The 21,539-nt window shown below is 36.9% G+C and overlaps 1 protein-coding gene across 4 annotated transcripts; it reads left to right on the top strand.

The window, feature by feature from the left end:
• The first annotated feature begins 274 nt into the window (after positions 1-274).
• p115 (General vesicular transport factor p115) lies at positions 275-21,338 on the top strand. 4 transcript variants are annotated; one of them, XM_072304507.1, is made up of 18 exons: positions 275-470; positions 1,342-1,570; positions 2,515-2,683; positions 3,160-3,256; positions 3,793-3,994; positions 5,623-5,729; positions 9,083-9,312; positions 10,176-10,330; positions 11,048-11,253; positions 12,191-12,313; positions 13,388-13,498; positions 13,747-13,927; positions 14,645-14,853; positions 15,850-15,942; positions 17,012-17,092; positions 17,857-18,114; positions 19,985-20,053; positions 20,520-21,338. In XM_072304507.1, the coding sequence occupies exons 1-18, from the start codon at positions 393-395 to the stop codon at positions 21,204-21,206; spliced, it is 3,285 nt and encodes a 1,094-aa protein (XP_072160608.1). In that variant the 5' UTR covers positions 275-392; the 3' UTR covers positions 21,207-21,338. The 4 variants fall into 4 exon arrangements, with proteins under 4 accessions (XP_072160608.1, XP_072160611.1, XP_072160610.1 ...); XM_072304510.1 differs by having other exon boundaries at positions 276-470; positions 17,857-18,145; positions 20,520-20,666; XM_072304509.1 differs by lacking the exon at positions 19,985-20,053 and having other exon boundaries at positions 276-470.
• Positions 21,339-21,539: the final 201 nt, after the last annotated feature.

Raw genomic sequence — 21,539 nt, 5'->3', positions numbered from 1 at the left:
TGTCAGATCAACTAATCTTGAATATTCATTACATGATTTTGATTTTATTGTTCCCCTTTATCGATCGTAAGATACATACAGAAAATCTTCTATATGATGTACATAATCAATGTAAATATAAAAATGAGCTTTTATTAAATTCTATAAATCTAATACTAAAAAAATCAGAGCAGTGAGATCTGAAAGCGATGTAGAAATAGTAGCTCAGAAATTTTTCTCCAGAGAGCAGCACATTCCAAGTGTAAAAATTAGTCATGGAACTCTGGCAACATTGTACCCGCGCAGTCAATGGCTTGTCAGTGTGTGCGTGTGTTAATTTGTAAACAAATCTTACGTGGAACTTTGCTGTCAGAAATTGGTTTAAATTTTATGGATAGTTGCATTATTTTATCATGAATTTTTTTTCGAGCGGTTTAAAATCTGTTCTGGGAACACAAGAAGCAGCACAGCAGCCTTCTGGGGCTGAAACGGTAACTGCGAATCCTATCATACCATAAGTTAGGTTATCTATCACTGATAAGACATATGTCCAACCTTTATCCATTAGAAATTCTACTCGTTTCTACCGGCATTTTGTCGCACCGACTTCTACGTTTTACTATTAGAATGTATGATAATTAGCAATGAAATCCCTTGCCTCAAATGTTCTGAATTTTTAGGTGTCAGCTTGCTTTTTACTGATGGGCCGAACCGAGCTAGGTCACGAGTTCCCTAGACTTTCGTTGAGAAGTGCTCTTCAACAACTGGTTCTAGGTCATCAATGCGTGCATTGAATAAACTTTGTTCCCTTAAAATTTCTATGATACATCAGTCTGAGAAGTAACATGACAGATCATTCCATGGTTGAGTGAGGCATCTTACTATAAATGCACATTGCAACCTACACCCTTTTTATGGAGAATGCGCTTTGAGAATTTGAACGTTGTTACTCATCCATGAATATGTATTTTACACCCGCAAAAAATACAAATGGGAGAAATAAGTAGAGTAATACCCTAGCCCCGTTCTTTCGCATTCTTCCTTTCACTGCATTTTGACCAAACGTTGATGTAACAATACTTCAGAGGAAGATAATGTCAATATCTGTGGATGGAAAAATCATTTTTGGGATAAAATATGTCATGCCTCATTTTCGATTTGGAATTTTTCTGCAATTTTCAGTTACTACATCAGAAATCTTAGTACTTACTAAATTAGAAATGGTGAAGTTTGGATTTGTGTTCTTGAATGTATTGAAAGTTTTACCTCTATCTAAGTATGTTTTACTTTGAAAATCTCATTTCATTTTTTCATATTTTGATGTCTTCTGGATTGTTCCTTACTGTCCCTATCTGTCTCTAGGTTGAGCGTTTGGTTGAGCGAGTTTTATCATCAACTTTATTAGAGGATCGTCGAGATGCCTGCAGAGCTCTTAAATCACTATCCAGGAAATACAGAGTTGAAGTCGGTGCTCATGGCATGTCAGCTTTCACCTACGTCCTTCAGACTGACTACGCAGATTGTGAAATAGTCGGGTATGCCTTGGACGCTTTGTGCAATATCACATCAGACGAGGATTTTGATGAAGAAGGTAAAGTGTTAACTTTAATAGAGATCTGGTCATACTGGATGAATGTTTTGACTGCTTACTGTATATTGGTGGTAGGAGCCTTAAGTGCATCGTATTTCTTACAGGAGAAGCCAATGCTACATTATAGTGGCTGTGGTCTAGTTAGGGCCAGACAGGGGTAGGGGTGTTCAAACAAAGTCTTTCCGGTACGCTATCGGTAGGGCTGTTCTATCGGTTGTTGGTAAGCTACAGAAACAGTTCGGTTAAGAAAAAGTTACACTAAGAGCGCTCTTGCGGATAGCTATCAGAGTTTTCAGAGCTGACGAAAATAAGCTGTTGGCCTTTGTACATCTATTTTACGCGCCGCCGCATCAGGCAATCTGATAAATCGACGTACGGAGCAACAATGCATTGAGTGCGAGCACTCAAAAATCCGATAAGGCCAGCTGTTAAGGATATCATCGCCACTGTCGGTACTGCCGCCAGTTTCAATAAGAGACGATGTCAATAGTGTTCCGGCAAGAATTTGTTTGAACACCCCTAGCTATCGGTATCGTCTTAAACTGAAACTGGTGGCAATACGGACAGTGGCAATGATATCAAGAAATGCTGACCTTATCAGATTTCTGAGAGCTCGCACTCAATGCATTGTTGCCCCGTGTGTCGGTTTGTGAGATTGCCCAGCGCGGCGGCGCGTAAAATAGATCCATACATGGCACCAGTTTATTTTCATCAGCTCTGAAAACTCAGAATGCTATCGACAAGAGCCGTCCTATCATAATTTTTTCTTAACAGAATTGTTTCGGTAGCTTACCGACAACCGATAAAACATCCCTAGACAGGAGAGTGAATTCGAAAAAGATGTGTAATGACTGGCCCGTGTGGATTAATCTTGGTCTTGCTTTTTTCTCTGTTGTATTTTCCTTTATTTTTTTTCACATCCACGATTTTTTATGTCCTTCTAGAATGGCAGGACACAAATTACAAGCCAGGAAGCAATTTAGGTGCCCAGTTTACAGAAATTTTCATCAAGCAGCCGGACAATGTGGGGCTGGTCCTAAGCTTCCTCGAAGAATACGATTTCAGAGTGAGATGGCCGGCTGTCAAACTCCTGAAAAGTCTACTTTCCAGCAAGTAAGTTCCGTTTGTTTGACACTCTTTTCCAGCCTCTCATTCAGATTTTTATCGAATTTCATTACCTTTAAAGGATCTTAAGGTGATTCGATGGACGGAATATTTTATGTCAGAACGGCATGCGATATATCGCATCAATTGAAATCTGTGGAAGAAGACACCTTTAAACCTCATTTTTATTTTAAAACTTAATATGACTTGGTTTCTTCTTATTGAATTCAGTTAGACATTAATAAACTACGCAACGTGTTTAGGAGAAAGGAGGTGAAGGAGAACATGACATCCTTTTGCTTTTATGGGTTGAAAATAGGGATCAGTGTCACAGAATCATTATGAAGGGAAGGAGGGACCCAAAAATCGGGAATTATGCTCATCTAGCTTATGAACAGTACCCAAGTTCAGTTAAAGAAAAGAAAAGAATCAGTTCTTTTATCTTAATTTCCTCTCCTGATCTTTCACTTTTATTCTTCTTACAGACCCAAAGAAGTACAGGATATTGTTCTGGTTAGTCCGATGGGTGTCTCGAAACTTATGGATCTCCTGAGTGACAGTAGAGAAGTCATCCGAAATGACGTAAGTACCAATTGGTTGCTAGAAATTTCCTCCTGAACTTAGAACACTTTTAGAAAATCTATCAAGTAGAAAAGAAATGTGAAGTCCTAAGTGCATTTCACTCCGGTGACTTCCTGCGAAAATCCAGATTTTTAGGGGCGACGTTGGCGCATAGCCTTCATTTTTTAGGCGCCATGGCCGATTTTTTAGGCGCATTTGGCGCATTGGCGCCTGCAAGTTTCGAACACTGCTCCGGAAAGAAATGCACTCTAAATTTCGTTCTGAGATTTTTTCAGTGTTTTGAATTTTAATGTAACTTTAATGAGCCTTATTTCCTTGATAAAATTATCAAAATAAATATTGACCGGCCTGACTTTATATTCCTCTTAAAAGGCTTGAGCAAGGTTTGTGGAGTTCAACAGTGGTCATTTTTGTCCCGAAAGCTGTCATATAAATAAAATACCTGTTTTAGAATCTGAGAAACCCTGCGCATGTCCTCTGAAATTTTTTCTGTTTTATAACAATTTTTGTAGAGTGGTCATTTCTCTCATTTTTAGGCATTGTTACTGCTTCTCCAATTAACAAAAGGTAATGCCAATATTCAAAAGATCGTCGCATTTGAGAATGCCTTCGACAGACTTTTTGACGTCATCAATGATGAAGGCTACGCGGATGGAGATATTGTTGTGGAAGATTGTTTGCTTTTGATGCTTAATTTGTTGAAAAATAATGTTTCTAATCAAAATTTCTTCAAAGAAGGTAAGTTATCATTACCCGGCCGGGCAGAGAAAATGTTTCAACTGTCACAAGTTTCCAACTTAGCTACTCCATAAAGTTTCTTGTTAGTGTTACTTTAATGATTTTCAATCAAAATATGTGGAAGGGTCATCAGATTAATTTCCCGAAACATCAAGGTGTTCAAAATTTTGAACATTTTTTATGAATGACAAATGACAAAACCTAACCCAACATGAAAGAGATGAGTAGAAATCAATGTTGGGCTTAACACGCCAAAGTATGTAGTTTAACAGTCCTGTAATATTTGACAATCACAATTTTTGTGCTAATCATATGTAAGTAGATTTTGCTGTCATGCAAATAATTTTAATGATGTTGAAAGTTGCTAGATATTTAATTCCTTCAAATACGTATATTTTGTTTAATTCTGGCTCACAAAATTTTTTACGGAATAAATGTGTATAATTTTACATGAGTGACAACAATATTTTGAAATGTTCCCTCACATGATTCTCAATATCTTGCTCTCAAATGATTAGACAACCATTATAAGTAGGCTTTTGAATCTACTCTAGTTGAAAAATGAATGAAATAATTGAATCGGCTCGTGCGAAAACCGCTAATGTCCATTTTTTTCAATTTTGAGATTTTTGGGTTAAAATACTCTCGGAGGTCAGACACACTCATTAATGTAGTGAAAATATTTGTTCCTTAGGTTTGAAGCCCTTTTTCAGGGGGGGCCGTGGTCCGAATCATGCGAAAACCGCTAATGTCCATCTTTCGTTATATGCCTCATAATACTGTACAACAAACCGAAATAAAAAAATGTCTCCTGGACGACATTAGGTGATCTTTATGCATTTTAAGGCGCTGAATCCGAATATGAACTCCGTTTTTTTCCATCACCCTCTAATTTTCCGGAAAAGCCGATTTTACTCGGAAAAATGATCATTTTTGGGCATTTTCGGTGTTTTTCCGACTGTTATCCCAACTGTAAAATTGGAGGGTGATGGAAAAAAACGGAGGTCATATTCGGATTCAGCGCCTCAAAATACGTAAGGATAACCTTATTATGCCCGAAAGGCATACTGAAACATATGCGTTTTCGATGATTTAGAACCGACCATGCACGAATCATGTGAAAACCGCTAATGTCCAGTTCATTGCTGGTAGTCCCGTGATGAAACTTGCTTTAAGTGCCGCAATTGTCAAGAATTTTAGTTTTTCAACTTTATTTGAATGATAGTCTACCGTTTTAATATCTTTAGAATGAATTTTGAAAGTATCAAACGGCTCCAAAACTCGGCGATTTTTACGAATCATGCGAAAACCGCTAATGTCCAGAGTGCTTTTTTTTTAATTACTCCATCCCAGACTGAAGAGGAGCTGGAAACTGTTAGGGATCCTTTTCTACAATCCACTCTTGTAATAATCAACTTCTGAACATTTTTTAATCCCGCATTTAAAAGGCTTCTACAGTTTTTTGCAGTTTACTCAAAATAAGAGAAAATGGACATTAGCGGTTTTCGCACGAGCCGATTCAATTGAGGAAGTTAAAGCACACACATTGAGTGAAATTGCAATTTAATGAAGATGAATCTGAATTATCATGTGACAAGATAGATAAAATTTGATCTTTCCTTTTCCAGGCAGCTACATTCAACGACTGGCACCCATGTTCAATATTCTAAACGATGATGAGCTGGATGTTGGCTTGACACCTCAAAAAGTTTCTAATATCAATGCCGTGTTACAGGTGAATAACTTGCCACTTTACTTCTTTCTACTGCTCTCTTTTCTTCTCTCTCTTCACCTGTATTTCTTAGAATTCCTTCATCTTGGCCATTTAACTGTATAGGCATTTCCTTGATGGATCAGTGGCTAGGGTCGGAGTATTGTCATGTTTGTTTAATTATTGAAACTAACTAGTGAGCCAAGAATGAAGATATCCTTGGTTTTTGAATCAGAAAAGTATTACGAAATTGTAAATTTCTGCTGTACCAGATTAGTTAATTTCTAAAATAGATATGAGTTTAAGCACTGTGTCACATGATTTCTCTTCAAAAGAGCCTCCCAAAATTTGGCCCCTTTTTAGGTATTCGATTCGACCATTGGACCAAGGTTTAAATGGAAGCTTACATCAACAGAAAACTCAGGAAAAAATTTCAAGATGAGTATAGGAACCGTTTTCGAGTTAGGGGGGGGCAAAGGGGTCACAATCCGGCCTAATTTTTTGCTGTTTTCTTGTATAATTGATGTATCGGCGGGGTTCTTATCGTTGTTTACGCATGTGTAGCACATGGATTCCTACGTATTTTTACTCGTAGAATCGATTTTTAACGTTGCCGAATCGATAAACTGATCAGTTAAATCGATTTTGAACGATTTTTCAAGGAAAATCGATGATTTTTCAGGATCGAAATTGTTTATTTTCGATTCATGAATGAATAAATGCACCTGAATAGACTAAAGCACACGTAGCCCTATGTATTTTGACACGGAGAATTGATTTTTAACGTTGACGAGTCGATTTATCTATCTTTTGTATCGAATTTTTGCGATTTTTTACGGAAAATCGATGACCTTTTGGCATTAAAATCGGGTTTGCTCCATCCGAGAGCGAAGATATGTACCCAACATGATTGGAGCACATCGACTCTTACGTATTTTTATACGTGGAATCGATCTATAACCTCGATGAGTCGATATAGCGATCGATTGTATTGAATTTTTGTGATTTTTTGCGGAAAATCGATGGTTTATCGGGATTGAGATCGGTGTCTCTCCATCCAAGATCGGAGAAATGTACCCTTCATGATTGGAGCACATCAGTTCTTACGTAGGTATTTCTACACGTAGAATCAATTTTAAACGTCGACGAGTCGATATATCGATCTGACATACACAACTCTTGCGATTTTTTTACGGATATTCGATGGTTCTTTAAGGATCGGCATTGGAAAAATCTACCAGACATGACTGGAGCACATCGATTCGTTTCTGATTATTCTCGCAAAATCAATTTTTGAAGTCGACGAGTCGATATATTGACTGGTCATATTGACTTCTTAAGATTTCTATGGAAAATCGATTTTTTGATCAGGAATGAAATTGGTTACTTACGGTCCGAGGGTGAAGATATGCACCTGACATGGTTGGAGCACGCCGTTTCCACGTACTTTTACACGTAGAATCATTTTTAAGGTTGACGAGTCGGTTTATCGATTAGTCATACTCGGCCAACTCGAGGGCAGTTTTATCTTCCTTCAAATATGCTAATCCGGAATTCTCATACTGTTCCATAACAAAGTACTTTGATACGTGTATGTATTTTCTTAAATCATTTAAGTGAAGTCATTCATTCACTCATTCACTCTAGTGTCAATTGATTTGGTTCCGTTGGATTAACAGAAAATGTAGTCGTGTCGGGTGCATTCCTTCATTCCCATTTTGATTAAAATCAAAACTATTTCAACTTCAAGAAACCATCGGATTTTCATAAATCACAAAAAATTGATTTGTCAGATCGCCAAACCGACTCGTCAACCTTAAAAATGATTCTACGTGTAAAAGTACGTGGAAACGGCGTGCTCCAACCATGTCAGGTGCATATCTTCACCCTCGGACCGTAAGTAACCAATTTCATTCCTGATCAAAAAATCGATTTTCCATAGAAATCTTAAGAAGTCAATATGACCAGTCAATATATCGACTCGTCGACTTCAAAAATTGATTTTGCGAGAATAATCAGAAACGAATCGATGTGCTCCAGTCATGTCTGGTAGATTTTTCCAATGCCGATCCTTAAAGAACCATCGAATATCCGTAAAAAATCGCAAGAGTTGTGTATGTCAGATCGATATATCGACTCGTCGACGTTTAAAATTGATTCTACGTGTAGAAATACCTACGTAAGAACTGATGTGCTCCAATCATGAAGGGTACATTTCTCCGATCTTGGATGGAGAGACACCGATCTCAATCCCGATAAACCATCGATTTTCCGCAAAAAATCACAAAAATTCAATACAATCGATCGCTATATCGACTCATCGAGGTTATAGATCGATTCCACGTATAAAAATACGTAAGAGTCGATGTGCTCCAATCATGTTGGGTACATATCTTCGCTCTCGGATGGAGCAAACCCGATTTTAATGCCAAAAGGTCATCGATTTTCCGTAAAAAATCGCAAAAATTCGATACAAAAGATAGATAAATCGACTCGTCAACGTTAAAAATCAATTCTCCGTGTCAAAATACATAGGGCTACGTGTGCTTTAGTCTATTCAGGTGCATTTATTCATTCATGAATCGAAAATAAACAATTTCGATCCTGAAAAATCATCGATTTTCCTTGAAAAATCGTTCAAAATCGATTTAACTGATCAGTTTATCGATTCGGCAACGTTAAAAATCGATTCTACGAGTAAAAATACGTAGGAATCCATGTGCTACACATGCGTAAACAACGATAAGAACCCCGCCGATACATCAATTATACAAGAAAACAGCAAAAAATTAGGCCGGATTGTGACCCCTTTGCCCCCCCCTAACTCGAAAACGGTTCCTATACTCATCTTGAAATTTTTTCCTGAGTTTTCTGTTGATATAAGCTTCCATTTAAACCTTGGTCCGATGGTCGAATCGAATACCTAAAAAGGGGCCAAAATCAGCCTCTTTTTTGGGAGGCTCTTTCATGTGGAAAACAAATTACAGAACAGAAAGTCTTGAAGTTAACTCCTGAACAACGTATAGGTGTTTCTATAATTAAAATTGGTCAAATGGTAAAAGTACAAGTGACATCATTCAAATGAAGTAACTTCCATTTGATCTGTGTTAAAAGTAGGTACCTTTTAATACCTTGTTCAGGAATTGATTTAGAAACTTCCTGCTGTGTGAATCAAGTTCCACGCAAGATTTTGAGTAGGAAGCCTGTGTTGTTTTCTTCTGGTTGAGACCTTGTCTAGTCACCCATTATCTTGTTCAAGGGTTGGTTTAATTTAAATCTATAAACCTCCATTTTTAGTCTCTGGTTTTTACCTACTTTTTTCTTATTAGTATTTAAACACTCTCTTGTAGACTTATGATAAATAAATATTTTTTCAGATCATAAGGACACTGGTTTCACCAGCTAATCCGGGTCAAGCAACTGCCTCTTGTCAAAAAGCGCTGCGGGCAACAGGCATCGTAGAGAAACTGTGCAGCATCTTGATGGCCGGTGGAGTTCCTGTAGATGTACTCACCGAAACCATTATAACTGTCGCTGAAGTTATCCGAGGCAACCTGAGTAATCAGGAATACTTTGCGTCCGTCATGGCACCTTCCAATCCTCCAAAGTAAGTTACAAGTGGAGTCATATCCTCACAATTTAAAATTTACCCATTCTAAGGTACATTTTTTTCAAGTTCTACTGGATAGTCCTTCAAACAGTTGTTTTTTTTTTTTTTGTTCCATTCCTAAGACTTTCATCTGGCTTTAGATGAGAGAATTTTTAAAAATTCAAAAACTTGAAATTTTCTTTGGTTAAGGAAGAAAATTCAGACAAATGGTCCTTTATACTGTTTTCTTTGTTTCTTGAAGAGTAATTAGAGAGAATCCTTTTGTCTGTGGCTAGAAGAAAAGGAAAGGAAAAAACAAAACAAAATTTTGAAAGTCCATTTTGTTGATCCTAAAAAGTGTGCCGCAAGATCAAGAATCTTTGTTTTGAGAAAAACATGTTTAAAGTTTTGGATACACATAAGAGTGCTGCATGAGGGTGCTGGATTGCATAACTCTCTGTGTCACAAAACTTTGCACAACTGAGAAAATAATGATCAGATTTTTGAAAAAAAACTATCTTTGAATTAGGTACAGCTGAAGATACGTAACATTTGATCAGACTGAAAACTGAAAAAAAAATTTTTTAAGAAACTTTCCTTAAGAAACTACAGATGAAGATCTCCTTCAATTTTTGAGATTTTTGGGTCGAACTTGCCCCAAAATTTCCAAATTTTCTTCCTTTACTCATTTGCAGTCTCCATAGGTATTCTATGGAGGTTCACAAATCTAATCACAGACTCTTAGTCCAATACCTGAAGAAATTAACTTGGAAAAATTACTCAAATGTTCACAATAATTATGTGTACCATGAGTTTCCATATATAATACAACCTCCTTTTCTAATATATTCCATAATTTACTTTTGATCTGATGCCTCCAGGGAAGCAATTGTTGTCCTCCTGATGTCCATGGTCAATGAGAGACAGCCATTTTTCTTGCGGTGTGCTGTGCTGTACAGTTTCCAGTGTTATCTTTATCGTAATGAGATGGGACAAACCAAATTAATTCAGACATTACTACCCTCTACCTCAGAACGTAAGTGTACTTTAATCTTCCATCTACCTACTAGTATTCCTTTAAGGTTGATTAATTATAAACACAAGAATCAAGGATCTCCTCTGTTCAGCAGCTAAAATAAAATGGACTGAGTTTAACAGATCGGCACCAAGTTGCGTCAAGATTGAGCCAAGGAAAAGAGATTTGAATTTGTATCCTCTTTTAAAACTCAATAGTAAGTACAAAGTTTCACACTTACTTTTTTGTTCAAAATATTTTTTCTCGACTGTTCATTTTTGTTAGGAGAAACTTTGTATGGACATATTTCTGCCAAACGGAACTAAGTAAGTGCTGTAGGGGGAAGAAGGGAGAGAGTAGGTTGGATCGGCAGGCGCAGGTGATTGCAGAGCTCCGCCAGTCCTGTGTTCGCATGGCTCTTAGTTCCGTTTGACAGAACATGCTATCTGGGATTCCAAAATCCTCAAATGGAACTGAAATTGGAGCTTAGTTCCGTTTAACTGAAATACATCAATATGACCAGTTGAATGCAAAACTTCTTCCTAATCTTTGCTTTCTAAAGTGCGACTTGGTGCCTCCTTGTTAAACTTGGTCCAAATGCTGAAGATTTTCTACGGACTCTCACTCCTTTTTAATGGCTCTTCACTACCCCTAGAAGTTTTTCCTCTGTAACTTGAATATTTAAGTTGAAAAGTCTCTCAATGCTTTGCTCATGCTATAATGCTTTAAAAATTTCAGAACCATCTGTGACTGCCGGCCAACTGCTTTGTGGTGGCCTTTTTAGTCATGACGTCCTGTCGCATTGGTTATCTTCCGTCGCACTGTCTCACGCATTGATTGAAAATCCTGCCGCCAAAGAATCAATGCTGAGAGTCCTCTTAACGCCAGTTTCCAGCCACACCCCATTGTCTCTTCTCCATCACATCACATTATTACTTCAGCAGGTAAAAACTTACTCCAAGGAATTTTGCGTCCAATAAGCTCGTTCAGTAATTTTTAATTCCTGCATTTCTTCTAAATAGAGAGTGTGCTTAAGTGACATGGATTTTGACTGGATTTTTTCAAACAATACTAATTTATGGAAATTACTTCAAAGTTGTGTATTTTAAGCTCCCATATGAACGCACATTGTTGAGAATACCAAGATGGTGTCCAAAAATACTTCTCAAGTGGGTCACTGAACCTTGTGGTTTTTATTTAATTATGAATTTTTGCATATTGATGTATTGCGTATTTTTGGAGACAAAATCCTTGACAAGCCCGCATTTAAAAAGTCCAAAGACTCAAAGGAATTTCAAACGCTTTGGAATAGCAAAGTCAAACCGGTATCTCCTCTCATTCTCCTCTGACCTTAGTTAAAATTAAACTTATTTCAATGTGGAATCATTGCTTGTTTACTATGGATAACATGAATGAGATTCGATTCTTTAATTCTAAAGATATAGTTTTGGTTTTTCCATTGTTTTTATGTACCAGGAGTAGAAAGATTTTCGACAGAAGTCGTTAAAACTCGTGCTTGCTTCTGATTGGTGTTGGATGACATCAGTTGGTTCGGCTTGGGGCATTTCAAATCTGCAGGAAAGTTGGGCTTTTTGAAGTGCAAATTTTTCCATTTCTGAGTTACTTTTTTGCAGTTTTAATGTGCGTATCAGATTCTACGCGTCATTTGCCTCTGAAATAATGTATTCGCAAGTCAAAATTTGTTCATAGTTTAGTGACCTGTCGTAGCTACACTGCCACAATCTCGATTGAGTATTTCCTCTGCCATGATTCATAGTCTTTGCAACTGTGCATTGATTATGACTGCATGGACCGTAGATTATAACCAACGCAATTATCTTTTATGCTCTTTTGTTCATCTCTGCTCCCTTGCTGTTACAGAGCAACAAGGTTCAAAGCAAACTAGGTCTGTTGATATTGTTGGCAACATGGTTGTCACACTGTCCACCAGCCATACGTCATTTTCTGTCCATTGACACCAGCATATCCTATTTAACCACTCAGGTGAGTACCATTTGCCGTTTCTTCATGGAATACCTGTTTAAACTAATAACTCGAAATCAATTTCAAAAAACGTTCCTCTGCAGCAGCTTAGGAGTTGGCCATTGAAAAACACAGTCCATCTGATCTGGATAATTTAGGAGTTTTGTCAGCATCATAAATGCTCTGTAGAGGATGTATTCATTTATTTATTTATACAATTTGGCACATGAGCGAATGGTACATGGCTACTTGGAATGTCACAGAATGTTGACAGTTCAATTTTCAACTGGAAAAAAAAAATAAAAATGAGCCGTTGATTCACTGTTATTGCAGTCTCGGTCTCCCAATAACAGCGAATCGACGACTTTTTTTTATTTTTTTTTCCAGTTGAAAATCGAATCGTCAACATTCTGAAACGTTCCGGGTTTTTTTGTTTATCCTTTGTTGTTGTTTTTTTTGCAGCCTTTTCCCCAAATTAAGTTGTTATTTTATAATTTTTACTTAGTTTTATTACCCCTCCTCCTCCTAAAAAATTTTAATCGGCCTGATCGTATTTTGATGTAAGAAATCGAAGATTTTCAAGAAATTTTGGAGACAACGTTAACTTTTTCCCCGTTATGATTTCTCATAAAATCGTAGACAAGCCAGTTTTCTGCTTTAGGTGATGCAGCCTTAAACTCCCCTTTTACTCTCATAATGCACCCTAAACTTCACTCTTAACTCCTCCATTTTTGTCCCTCAAGTGCCTCATGTCTCTTATGGATGGACTTTCCAAAGGACGTATTTAAATCAAGAAGACTTCTCTACAGTGACTTGAGCCCTGAGACCCATGAGAACACACGCATAACAAGGTGCATGTCACAATGAAGATAGTTCATTCAAACCTCAATTTATTGGATTTCGTGGGACCGGAGGGTGAATCCGTTAAATTGCACTCCGATAATGCAAGGTCTTACTGTAAATAGATCCAATAATTGATTTGTTCAACCTCAACTCAAAAAAAGCAAAAATATACCAAAGTTTAATTCCTCAGTTTAGAATAAAGGAAAGTAGAATCCCTCACGTCTTCAAATTATTTTATTTTATGTTGCTCAGGCGGGTGCTACTGAACACGATGATAATGAAGAGTTAGTCCAGGGATTATGTGCCTTCATCATGGGAATCTGTACTCACTTCAATGATGATTCGGTTCCCTCTTTCTCAAAGGTAAGTTTTTTCATTGTAATATCGTCTGTGAAACTGTAAAACTGCAAATCTCGTTTTGTAAAGCTGAAAGCTTCTTGTTATAATTTATACTCTAATTCAGCTTTGTCATTTGAAAATTTTCCTGATTTTTATTCTTCAAGCAAAAAAAAATGTCAAGCAATATTTGTAGAGTTTGTTCTCATTTCTCAAATCATTTCTTAAAATGTGAAGACGTGGGCTCTATATTTTCCTTCCATTGCCTTTTTCAGGAAAATCTGCGACAGCTGATTAACAAGAGAGTAGGACTGGAAGTTTTTCTAGACAAACTGAATGAAGTTTCCAGGCATGAAATGTACAGCCGTGCTGTGAAACACCCTAACATCCGTGTCAATTCACCAAATGATTTACTGTTAGACCATGAATTTTGTAAACTTTTCAAAGCTCTCGAAGGTGCGTATTTTTTTTCTGTTTTTCTCATAATTGCTCTGTTTTAGTGTTTTTAGAACTCTCAAAGAATCCTTTTTTATTCGAGTTCAGTGATCAAAGCATAGCTTTCAAATGAGCAAGTTGGTATTATAAATGACTGATTTCTATCAAAATCATTAATTTTAACAAGTCCGAAACAGGGATGTCAAAAGTTTCAAAACGTAAACAGTTTGCTGCAATGCTGCATTTTTGTCTCTTGGTTATGTTTTCAATTTTTATTCACGGCCTATGTCAGATTCTATGGCAAAATGCTTGCTTGCAAATTAAAATTTGCAATCAATCCCACTTTTTTGAGTAACAAGGAGAAAAAAAAGGCATCATTTTTTAAAACTGCATGCATTTTTTGAAACCCAAGATTTGCCTTATATTTGTCGCAATCACAGGATCTAGAGATTGCTATTCTCCACCCCTTCTCCAAAAGCTCCCAAACTCTTTCAATGATGCCAGATTTTGGAATAAATTGAAATATTTTAAATCGTAAGGCGAACATTTTTCAAATCTCTCTGTGACAGATCCCCCTCACAATTTCACTAAACTTTGTATTCTTTTTAAGAGTTGATCCAAAAAAAGGTTACAAAAAATTCTTAATTTTTGTAAGGGATCTGTGACCCCTTCAATATGTGAAGGAAGTTTGTGGTAGGGAAAGAAAATTACGAAATTTTTATCTTTTTTCCCTCTCAGGTTTAGTCATGAAGGCTGTGACTGTAAGTGCAACAGACTTAACAAACGGACCGTCGGAGAATATCGAGCAATATAAAAATCTAATCCGCGAGCAAGACAAACGTATCACGGAGCTGAGCATGCATTATGAAGCACTACATGCACAAAATGTTGAGCAAGCAGCCAAAATTCAAGAACTAACTGATCAAAATTTAATACTGAAAGCTCAGGTAATAAGCAAAAATCAAAAAATTATTTTTCCTAACCTGAGGGATATCCCCTGTGAAATTTTTAAGACTATTTAATATACATACAGAGGATCAGAGAAAGATAAGTAATCTTATGACAATGTATTTTCATTTATCTTCTACATTTCTGTCTTCAGGTGTAATCAATTTTCGTACAAAGGACTACACTGGGAATACTAAGGTTTTCTTTCGGTTAAATTTCGAGATCTTTAGATATGATGCTTTGTATGATCTATTCAGTTAGATGAACTTTAAAAATCCAACTTTCCATGTACCAATCTCGAGAAAATCTAGTCTCTAAAGTGTTATTTTCAGCAGTTTTACACGCATTATCAAGTGGAAAATTATAGGTGATTAAAGTGAGCTTCTTTTTCTTCAACTTATTCCAAACCAAAAGGCTCCGAAAAGCAGCAACAGTGCCACTTCTTTATATGATAACACGTGTCAAATTGCTGAAAAAGTCACTCTTCAGACTCAATTTTCTCAAGATTGGTACATGAGTGTTCGATTCTCAAACTCTCCTTACTTAAGAGATTGTGAAGGACATACCATAGAAAAATCTCCAAATTTAACCGGCGCTTTTCTTCGTAATCTTTTGTAGTCTTTTTCTGGACTTTAATTTTTATTGAAAAGGAAATCTCAACACCTTAACAGGAACAAGGGTTTGACTCTTGTAAATCCTGAAAAATTGCAACTTACCAAACCCTGAAGATATGTTGTAATGTTTCATTTCAAAGATTAGCACCAAGCATTACTTTTTAATCACAGTAATGAATGGATGTACTTAAAGTTTCATTCATCTCTGAAATAATTGTTTTAAGACAAAACTCTCTACCTCATTCAAACAAGCCTGCAAAGATGTTTCCAAAAGGCACCATGTCTGGTAAAAACGGTAAAAGTAAGTAGAGTTTATCACCGTATACCTGACAAGATATTTTTACCAAGATAATTGTTTCAACGTTGTATTAATATTTTCAGCTGAGCACCACCTCAGCAGCCAGTCAGATAAATCAAGGCTCACCGCATGGTATTAATGTAGTACAAGAGAAGGATCAGACTATCGCAAGATTGGTAAGTTATAAGCTTTTTTCAGGTTGCTTTTGATATTTTTCTTATTTCCTAAGCAGAGTTTCTTACAACCAAAGGAAGGTATCAATAACAGAAAATTATGAAGTTAGGGGTTTTCAAACAAATCTTCGTCAACAAGCTGTTGGCATTGCTCGTATCTAAACACTGATACACTTCAATAAAGTTGCTCTTGTTGGAAATTGACGACACAATCAGAATTACATGAGCTTTGAGTCAAAGTATTGTTGCCTACTATGTTTTTTCAGTGGGTTGCTTGGCCCATAAAACCAGTAAACATCCAAAAATTTTGATGGCTATCGGCAAGGGTCTTTTTATTGTTACCACTTTTTGACAAAACTGTTCTGACAGCTCATTGAAAACCAATGGACACCCTTCTATGAAGTTTCAAGAAAACCAGGATTGAAACTGATGCTCTTATGATTCTTCCTCGATATAGATGTGAGTTCCTTCAAATTGCCTGGGTGTCAAACCATGCTACAAGCAAGTGCCGATATGTGTTAAAATGACTTTTTATGGATGTTGAAAGCTGTTTTGTACTTGCAGTGAGAGAAAATCTTCTCTTCTTCTCTTTCTTTTGCCCTTTTTTTTAAACTTTTTATTAATGTTTTCAGCTTTTTAACCTTTCCTGAGGGAATCATGACAGTTATATTCACAGATTCTGCAAATTATTTTGAGTGAAATATATGTACTTGGCAATATCAACCCCGCCTTAATTTTTACTCAGCCCTACAGATCGCAATTTTGTAAAAAAAGATTTCATTGTGAAAATACTCAACAGTACATTGTGTTTCACTGGAGTGTGTGCAAAGCACTGATGAAAGAGATCTAGGAACCACGAAACAGTGAAATAAATCAAGTTCAGTAATGCAGTAGTATCAGTAAAGCAATTCAAATTCAATTCTAAATAGATTTATTGCTAGCAAATGAACCTGTTTATTGTCATTTGTGTATCATTTCTCAATTTGTATTATCCTCTAGGTGGTTTGAGAGATTTTCATTTTATTCAATATGGAAGAAATTAGGTTGAAAAAATTTGTTTTTATTTTTCTAGGAGGAAGAGCTGAAGAATTTAAGGTTACATTTAGAGAACAGGCCTCTGAGTGCAGCGGAATCTCAAGCAGTTGATTCAGAGGTATGGCGATTTGAATAAAAATCATCCACCAATTAAGTAATGAAAAAGCTATGTCAACGTAATAAATGCAGTATTTTTACGAGGAATCGGCCAGTGATTTTTTAGCATGGATATTTTACCATGCGAGTGAGAAACTCATTTGAGTGTTTAAAACACTTCAGAGCTTTTACTTATTTGTTTAATCAAATCAATGGTTTCAAAACCGTTCCATCCTTTGTACAATTCTGATAAAATTGTGCAGTTTATTAAGCTATTCGAAAGAACCTCCAGCTAGCATCTTCATTTAATTTTTAAGCAAAAATGAAATCCATATCAATAATTTCTAGTAAAAATGGCATTTTAGTACAATAGTTAAGTTTCTTTTCAAGTATAAAAATGTCCAATAATCTTTGCGACACTACAGAGGAAATCGCCCGTTTTCAAAATTAATAATTAAATCTTAATTTCAAGCTAAATTAGACAAACATATATCTTAAACCATTCTTATTGTTCAAAATAGGAATATTTTATATAGGAAAGTTTTACTCCTTGTTCAGTTGTGAACAAGGAAAATTGTACGAAGGAACAAAGATTCTAAACTTTTAAGCCGAAATTAAATGTAAATTTTACTTCTACACAATTTTAAGACCATTTGGTTTTTCTTAAAATTGCAATTTATATAATTTGTTAAACTCCTTTCCTTAATTTTTATATTATTCAATCTAATATTCCTGTTCATCACTCATATATAAATCCTAACCTCACCTCTGTTGTGAAATTTCCAGGTTATTTACCTCAAGAGCCAAGTTCAGGCACTACAACAAACCGAGAGAGAACTGATGGAGCTTCGCAAGGATCAAGAAGACCTGCTAGAGCTAGTTGCAGATCAAGAGCGGGAAATAGAATTGCTCAAAAGTCAATTGCGAGTAAATCAAGAAAAAGAAGAAGACCAAAGACAGGAGGAGATCTGTCCAATAAAACAAGAGCCTTTTGAACCTAGTCCCGACCGAGAGGAAAAGCCTCAACCTGAGAATATCTCTGAGGTGAGCTCTTGCTTCAAAAATTTATCAGAGGGTAAGGTAAGCTTAACTCATGTTTATTGAAATTGAATTGACGTATGCAAAAACGTCCATTGTCTAGTACAGGGTTTCATAATTGAGGTGGGTTTCTTTTGTCCACAACACTGATGAATAGGATCGATCTCTTTTGTAAACGTTTCATTACACTTAGGAGATTATTTATAAAATTGTCCTTCATTCCTAACGTCTTAAACCATCTTGTGTCATTAAGTTACGACGAAATTGTCCATTCAAATTCTGAAACACTGTCTTGGACATCGGACGTTTTCGCATACTTCGATTCAATTGAGAACTTGGGTGCGGAAAGGGCACTGCTTTGCTCCAGTATTTCAGAATTTCTATTCACATTTCCATTGTCAACAGGAGAAAAATAATTGTAGAGAGATGAAAACTTAACTGAACATTCTTCATAGTCCAGTAATATCTTTAACCCAGATCGCAAATTTAATGATCAAATAGTTTCCTCCAACAAAAAGGAATTTTTAATCGAGACTCTGAAACGCTGCAACAGAAAGGTTTCCTTTCTGCACTCACCTCCTCAATCATCATGCAATCTGCAAAAAAAAGACCTGAAGTAATTTTCTTCAAATATTCCATAGGGCTAAAAATGTGTTTTTATCCAAGAGGACCTTGCAGAGAAAAACAAGGAATTTTATACGGACTAGATTTTGTTATTATTTGGTATGGTGCCTTTTATGACCTGAGCATGATGAGCTTTCAAAATTGAACTTTCTCCATGACAATATTGAGAAACGCAAGGCTGGAAAGTGTATCTTTTGGCAATTTTATGGAAATTTGGCAATATCATTGTGGTGGTGATACAAAGCCTTTTTTCCCAGAGAATTTGACGTGAAGTTACGCACTGTACTGTCCATCTTATTTTCCTGGCGTGAGCGCAGCTAAGAAGGAGGAGTTCCCCTCAATCACCAATCAAATGTAGCAACATTGTTACATGTAGTTGCAATGAGTGTTAAAATGCTGACAAATTATTTTTTCCGACCGGTTCTCCTCTTTGGCGCCTAGATGGTTCGATTTTCAAAGTCTATTATGCTCAGGAAATTGTAAGGAACGTCATATCAAATGAAAAATAAATTCAGCTGGCATTAAATTTCTTGATATTAGGTGCAAAGTTCTTTCAACAAATTTGGAAAAGGAGGAAATCCATTTTGCATGTCCTAGAAAATCATTTTAGCTGGGTCTGACCAAAGAATTCATCTCGGAAGGAACCCAAGTCCCGTTTTGCCTTTTTCTACGTCAAAACTTCTAATAGTGTTTTATTGTCATTTTAATTTTCTGAAAACCTGTGACGGGAAATTCTTAGAGTACATACTGTACTATTGTCAATTACTCGCCCTCTCAAAAATTTTGGCTGTATTGTCAGAATCTTCTGTTCAGGCACCGACCAATAACTCAATTTTCCTAAATTTTACATCAGGTCCCTTTTGCAGATTGCATCAATTTATAACTGAAAATGTTAAACGTTAGAGTTTGTGTGTTTCTCAGGCCCTAAAAAATCTTGTTTAAATACATTGTTCTCATTAAATACTTAAAAAAAAAAAAAAAAAAAAAAAAAAAAAAAAAAAAAAAAAAAAAAATTACACCTGCCCTAGAGGCTTTATTGTCACAATTTTGTTTGAGAAAATGGAGATCTATGATCAATCAAATTAAGGATACTCTTCAAATAAAGAGTCCTCTTTTTAGGGTTTACACAATCAAATTAATTGATGACTTGAAATTGCTCTATTCGCCTGTCAGACAGTTGATTTCACTGATGATCTCTCAGTTTGATTATATAAGAGCATCAGGATATTGACTCATTTTTTTTATCGAATAGGCCCAAGACAAGCCTCAAATGATATCATCAGATGAAGTCCACCCATGGCTTTTGCTGTTGTCCAAGGAAGTAAGTAACGATGGAACTCAAATTTAGTTTTATTTTTAAATTTTGTAGACAAATTGCACCAAGAGAAAGCTAAAGGTCATTTATCAGCCTCTAATTCTCAGAGGGATTTATCGTTTCATTGAAAAATCACATTGGAGAAAATGAGGCAGGAAAAAAATCTGTGTTTTTCCTTTGTTTTGAGAGACAGGCGAAGTCTGTGCTGGAGTTATGGCACCTTTGTTTTCGATGGTGGTTCAGAGGAACATACTTTCAAGCACTGCTGTAATCGAGAATAAAACTTTATACGCTGGGGAGTTGACTCAAAAAATGAATTGAAAACGAAAATTTGTGTACAAATGAATTAAATCTACTGGTCAAAGTGGCTCTTAATGTGTAGGAGTTGAGATACTGTCTTTTTTATAGTGCCTAGTTTGAAATTCAAGCTGTTTTAAAACATTTCTGATGCTAAATCTCTTTCATTTTTCAGGGTGACTTGGCTAAAGACTTTGAATCTCCTCTTCAAGCCGAATATCAACGGGACCTGAAAAGTCACGAATCAGATTCATCATCTCCGGCACCAACCCCTGAACTTAAATTTGATTCGTCTCCAGTGATCCTTCCTCCCACCACACCTCTCTCCACTCCTACGCCCCCCACCCAAATCTCAGGGAGCTCTCGTTCAACCCCCAATATCTTCTCTCCAGTCCCTCTTCCATCTCCAAAACCTCCTTCCACCGGTCCTCCGTCCCCTGGACCAGTCACCGTGCCTTTGTCAGCCCTCTCAGGCGAGTCCGATGCTCCAGTAGGTGATTTTTCGAACATCTCCAACGAGCCGCTAGAAGTGACTACCCTCCCGACGGAACCAATAGCTATCCCCAAGTCCTCCGCCTATTCAACCTACTCCTGGCAGGCTACCTCCAATGCTACTGAGCCAGTGCCGCTATCACAACCAAACTCGTCTGAAAACTCAGCAAGTATTCACTCACCACCGTCAAGTACAATTTCCCCTCCACGACAAGCCAACAATCAGGAATGTCGATGTTCTTTCCGTTCAGTAGCTTTGCATCAGGGTTTAGCGGACTCTCCTCAGGTGCATCTACATTGCCGCCCAGCAGCAATGAAAGTCAGCTCAAATCGGAAGAAGCCTCTCCTTCAACCGCTTTCTCCCCGTTAAGGAGTGATGATAAAAGTGACTCACCAGTCCCTCCGGTGAGTAGCGTCGGCCCACCACCCAGAATGGAACCATCACCGGGGGTCTCTATTTTCACCCCAGCAAGCAGTGATGTAAACCTAACAAAATCAGAAACAGCTCCTCCGACCAGTGACATCGGTCCTCCGCCTAAATCTGCATTTCAACCACCATCCGGCATGTCAATTTTCACCCCGAATAGAAGTAATGTAACCCCGAATGATTCCAAAGGGCTTAGTGATATTGGTCCACCACCCATACCTGCGTTTCAGCCACCAACCGGAATTTCAATCTTCACTCCGGCGTACGATGATGTAA

This window comes from Bemisia tabaci, chromosome 9 (assembly GCF_918797505.1).
Source record: "Bemisia tabaci chromosome 9, PGI_BMITA_v3".
Taxonomy (NCBI): domain Eukaryota; kingdom Metazoa; phylum Arthropoda; class Insecta; order Hemiptera; family Aleyrodidae; genus Bemisia; species Bemisia tabaci.
The sequence above is the reverse complement of the archived record's forward strand: the minus strand, read 5'-3'. Positions and strand labels throughout refer to the sequence as shown.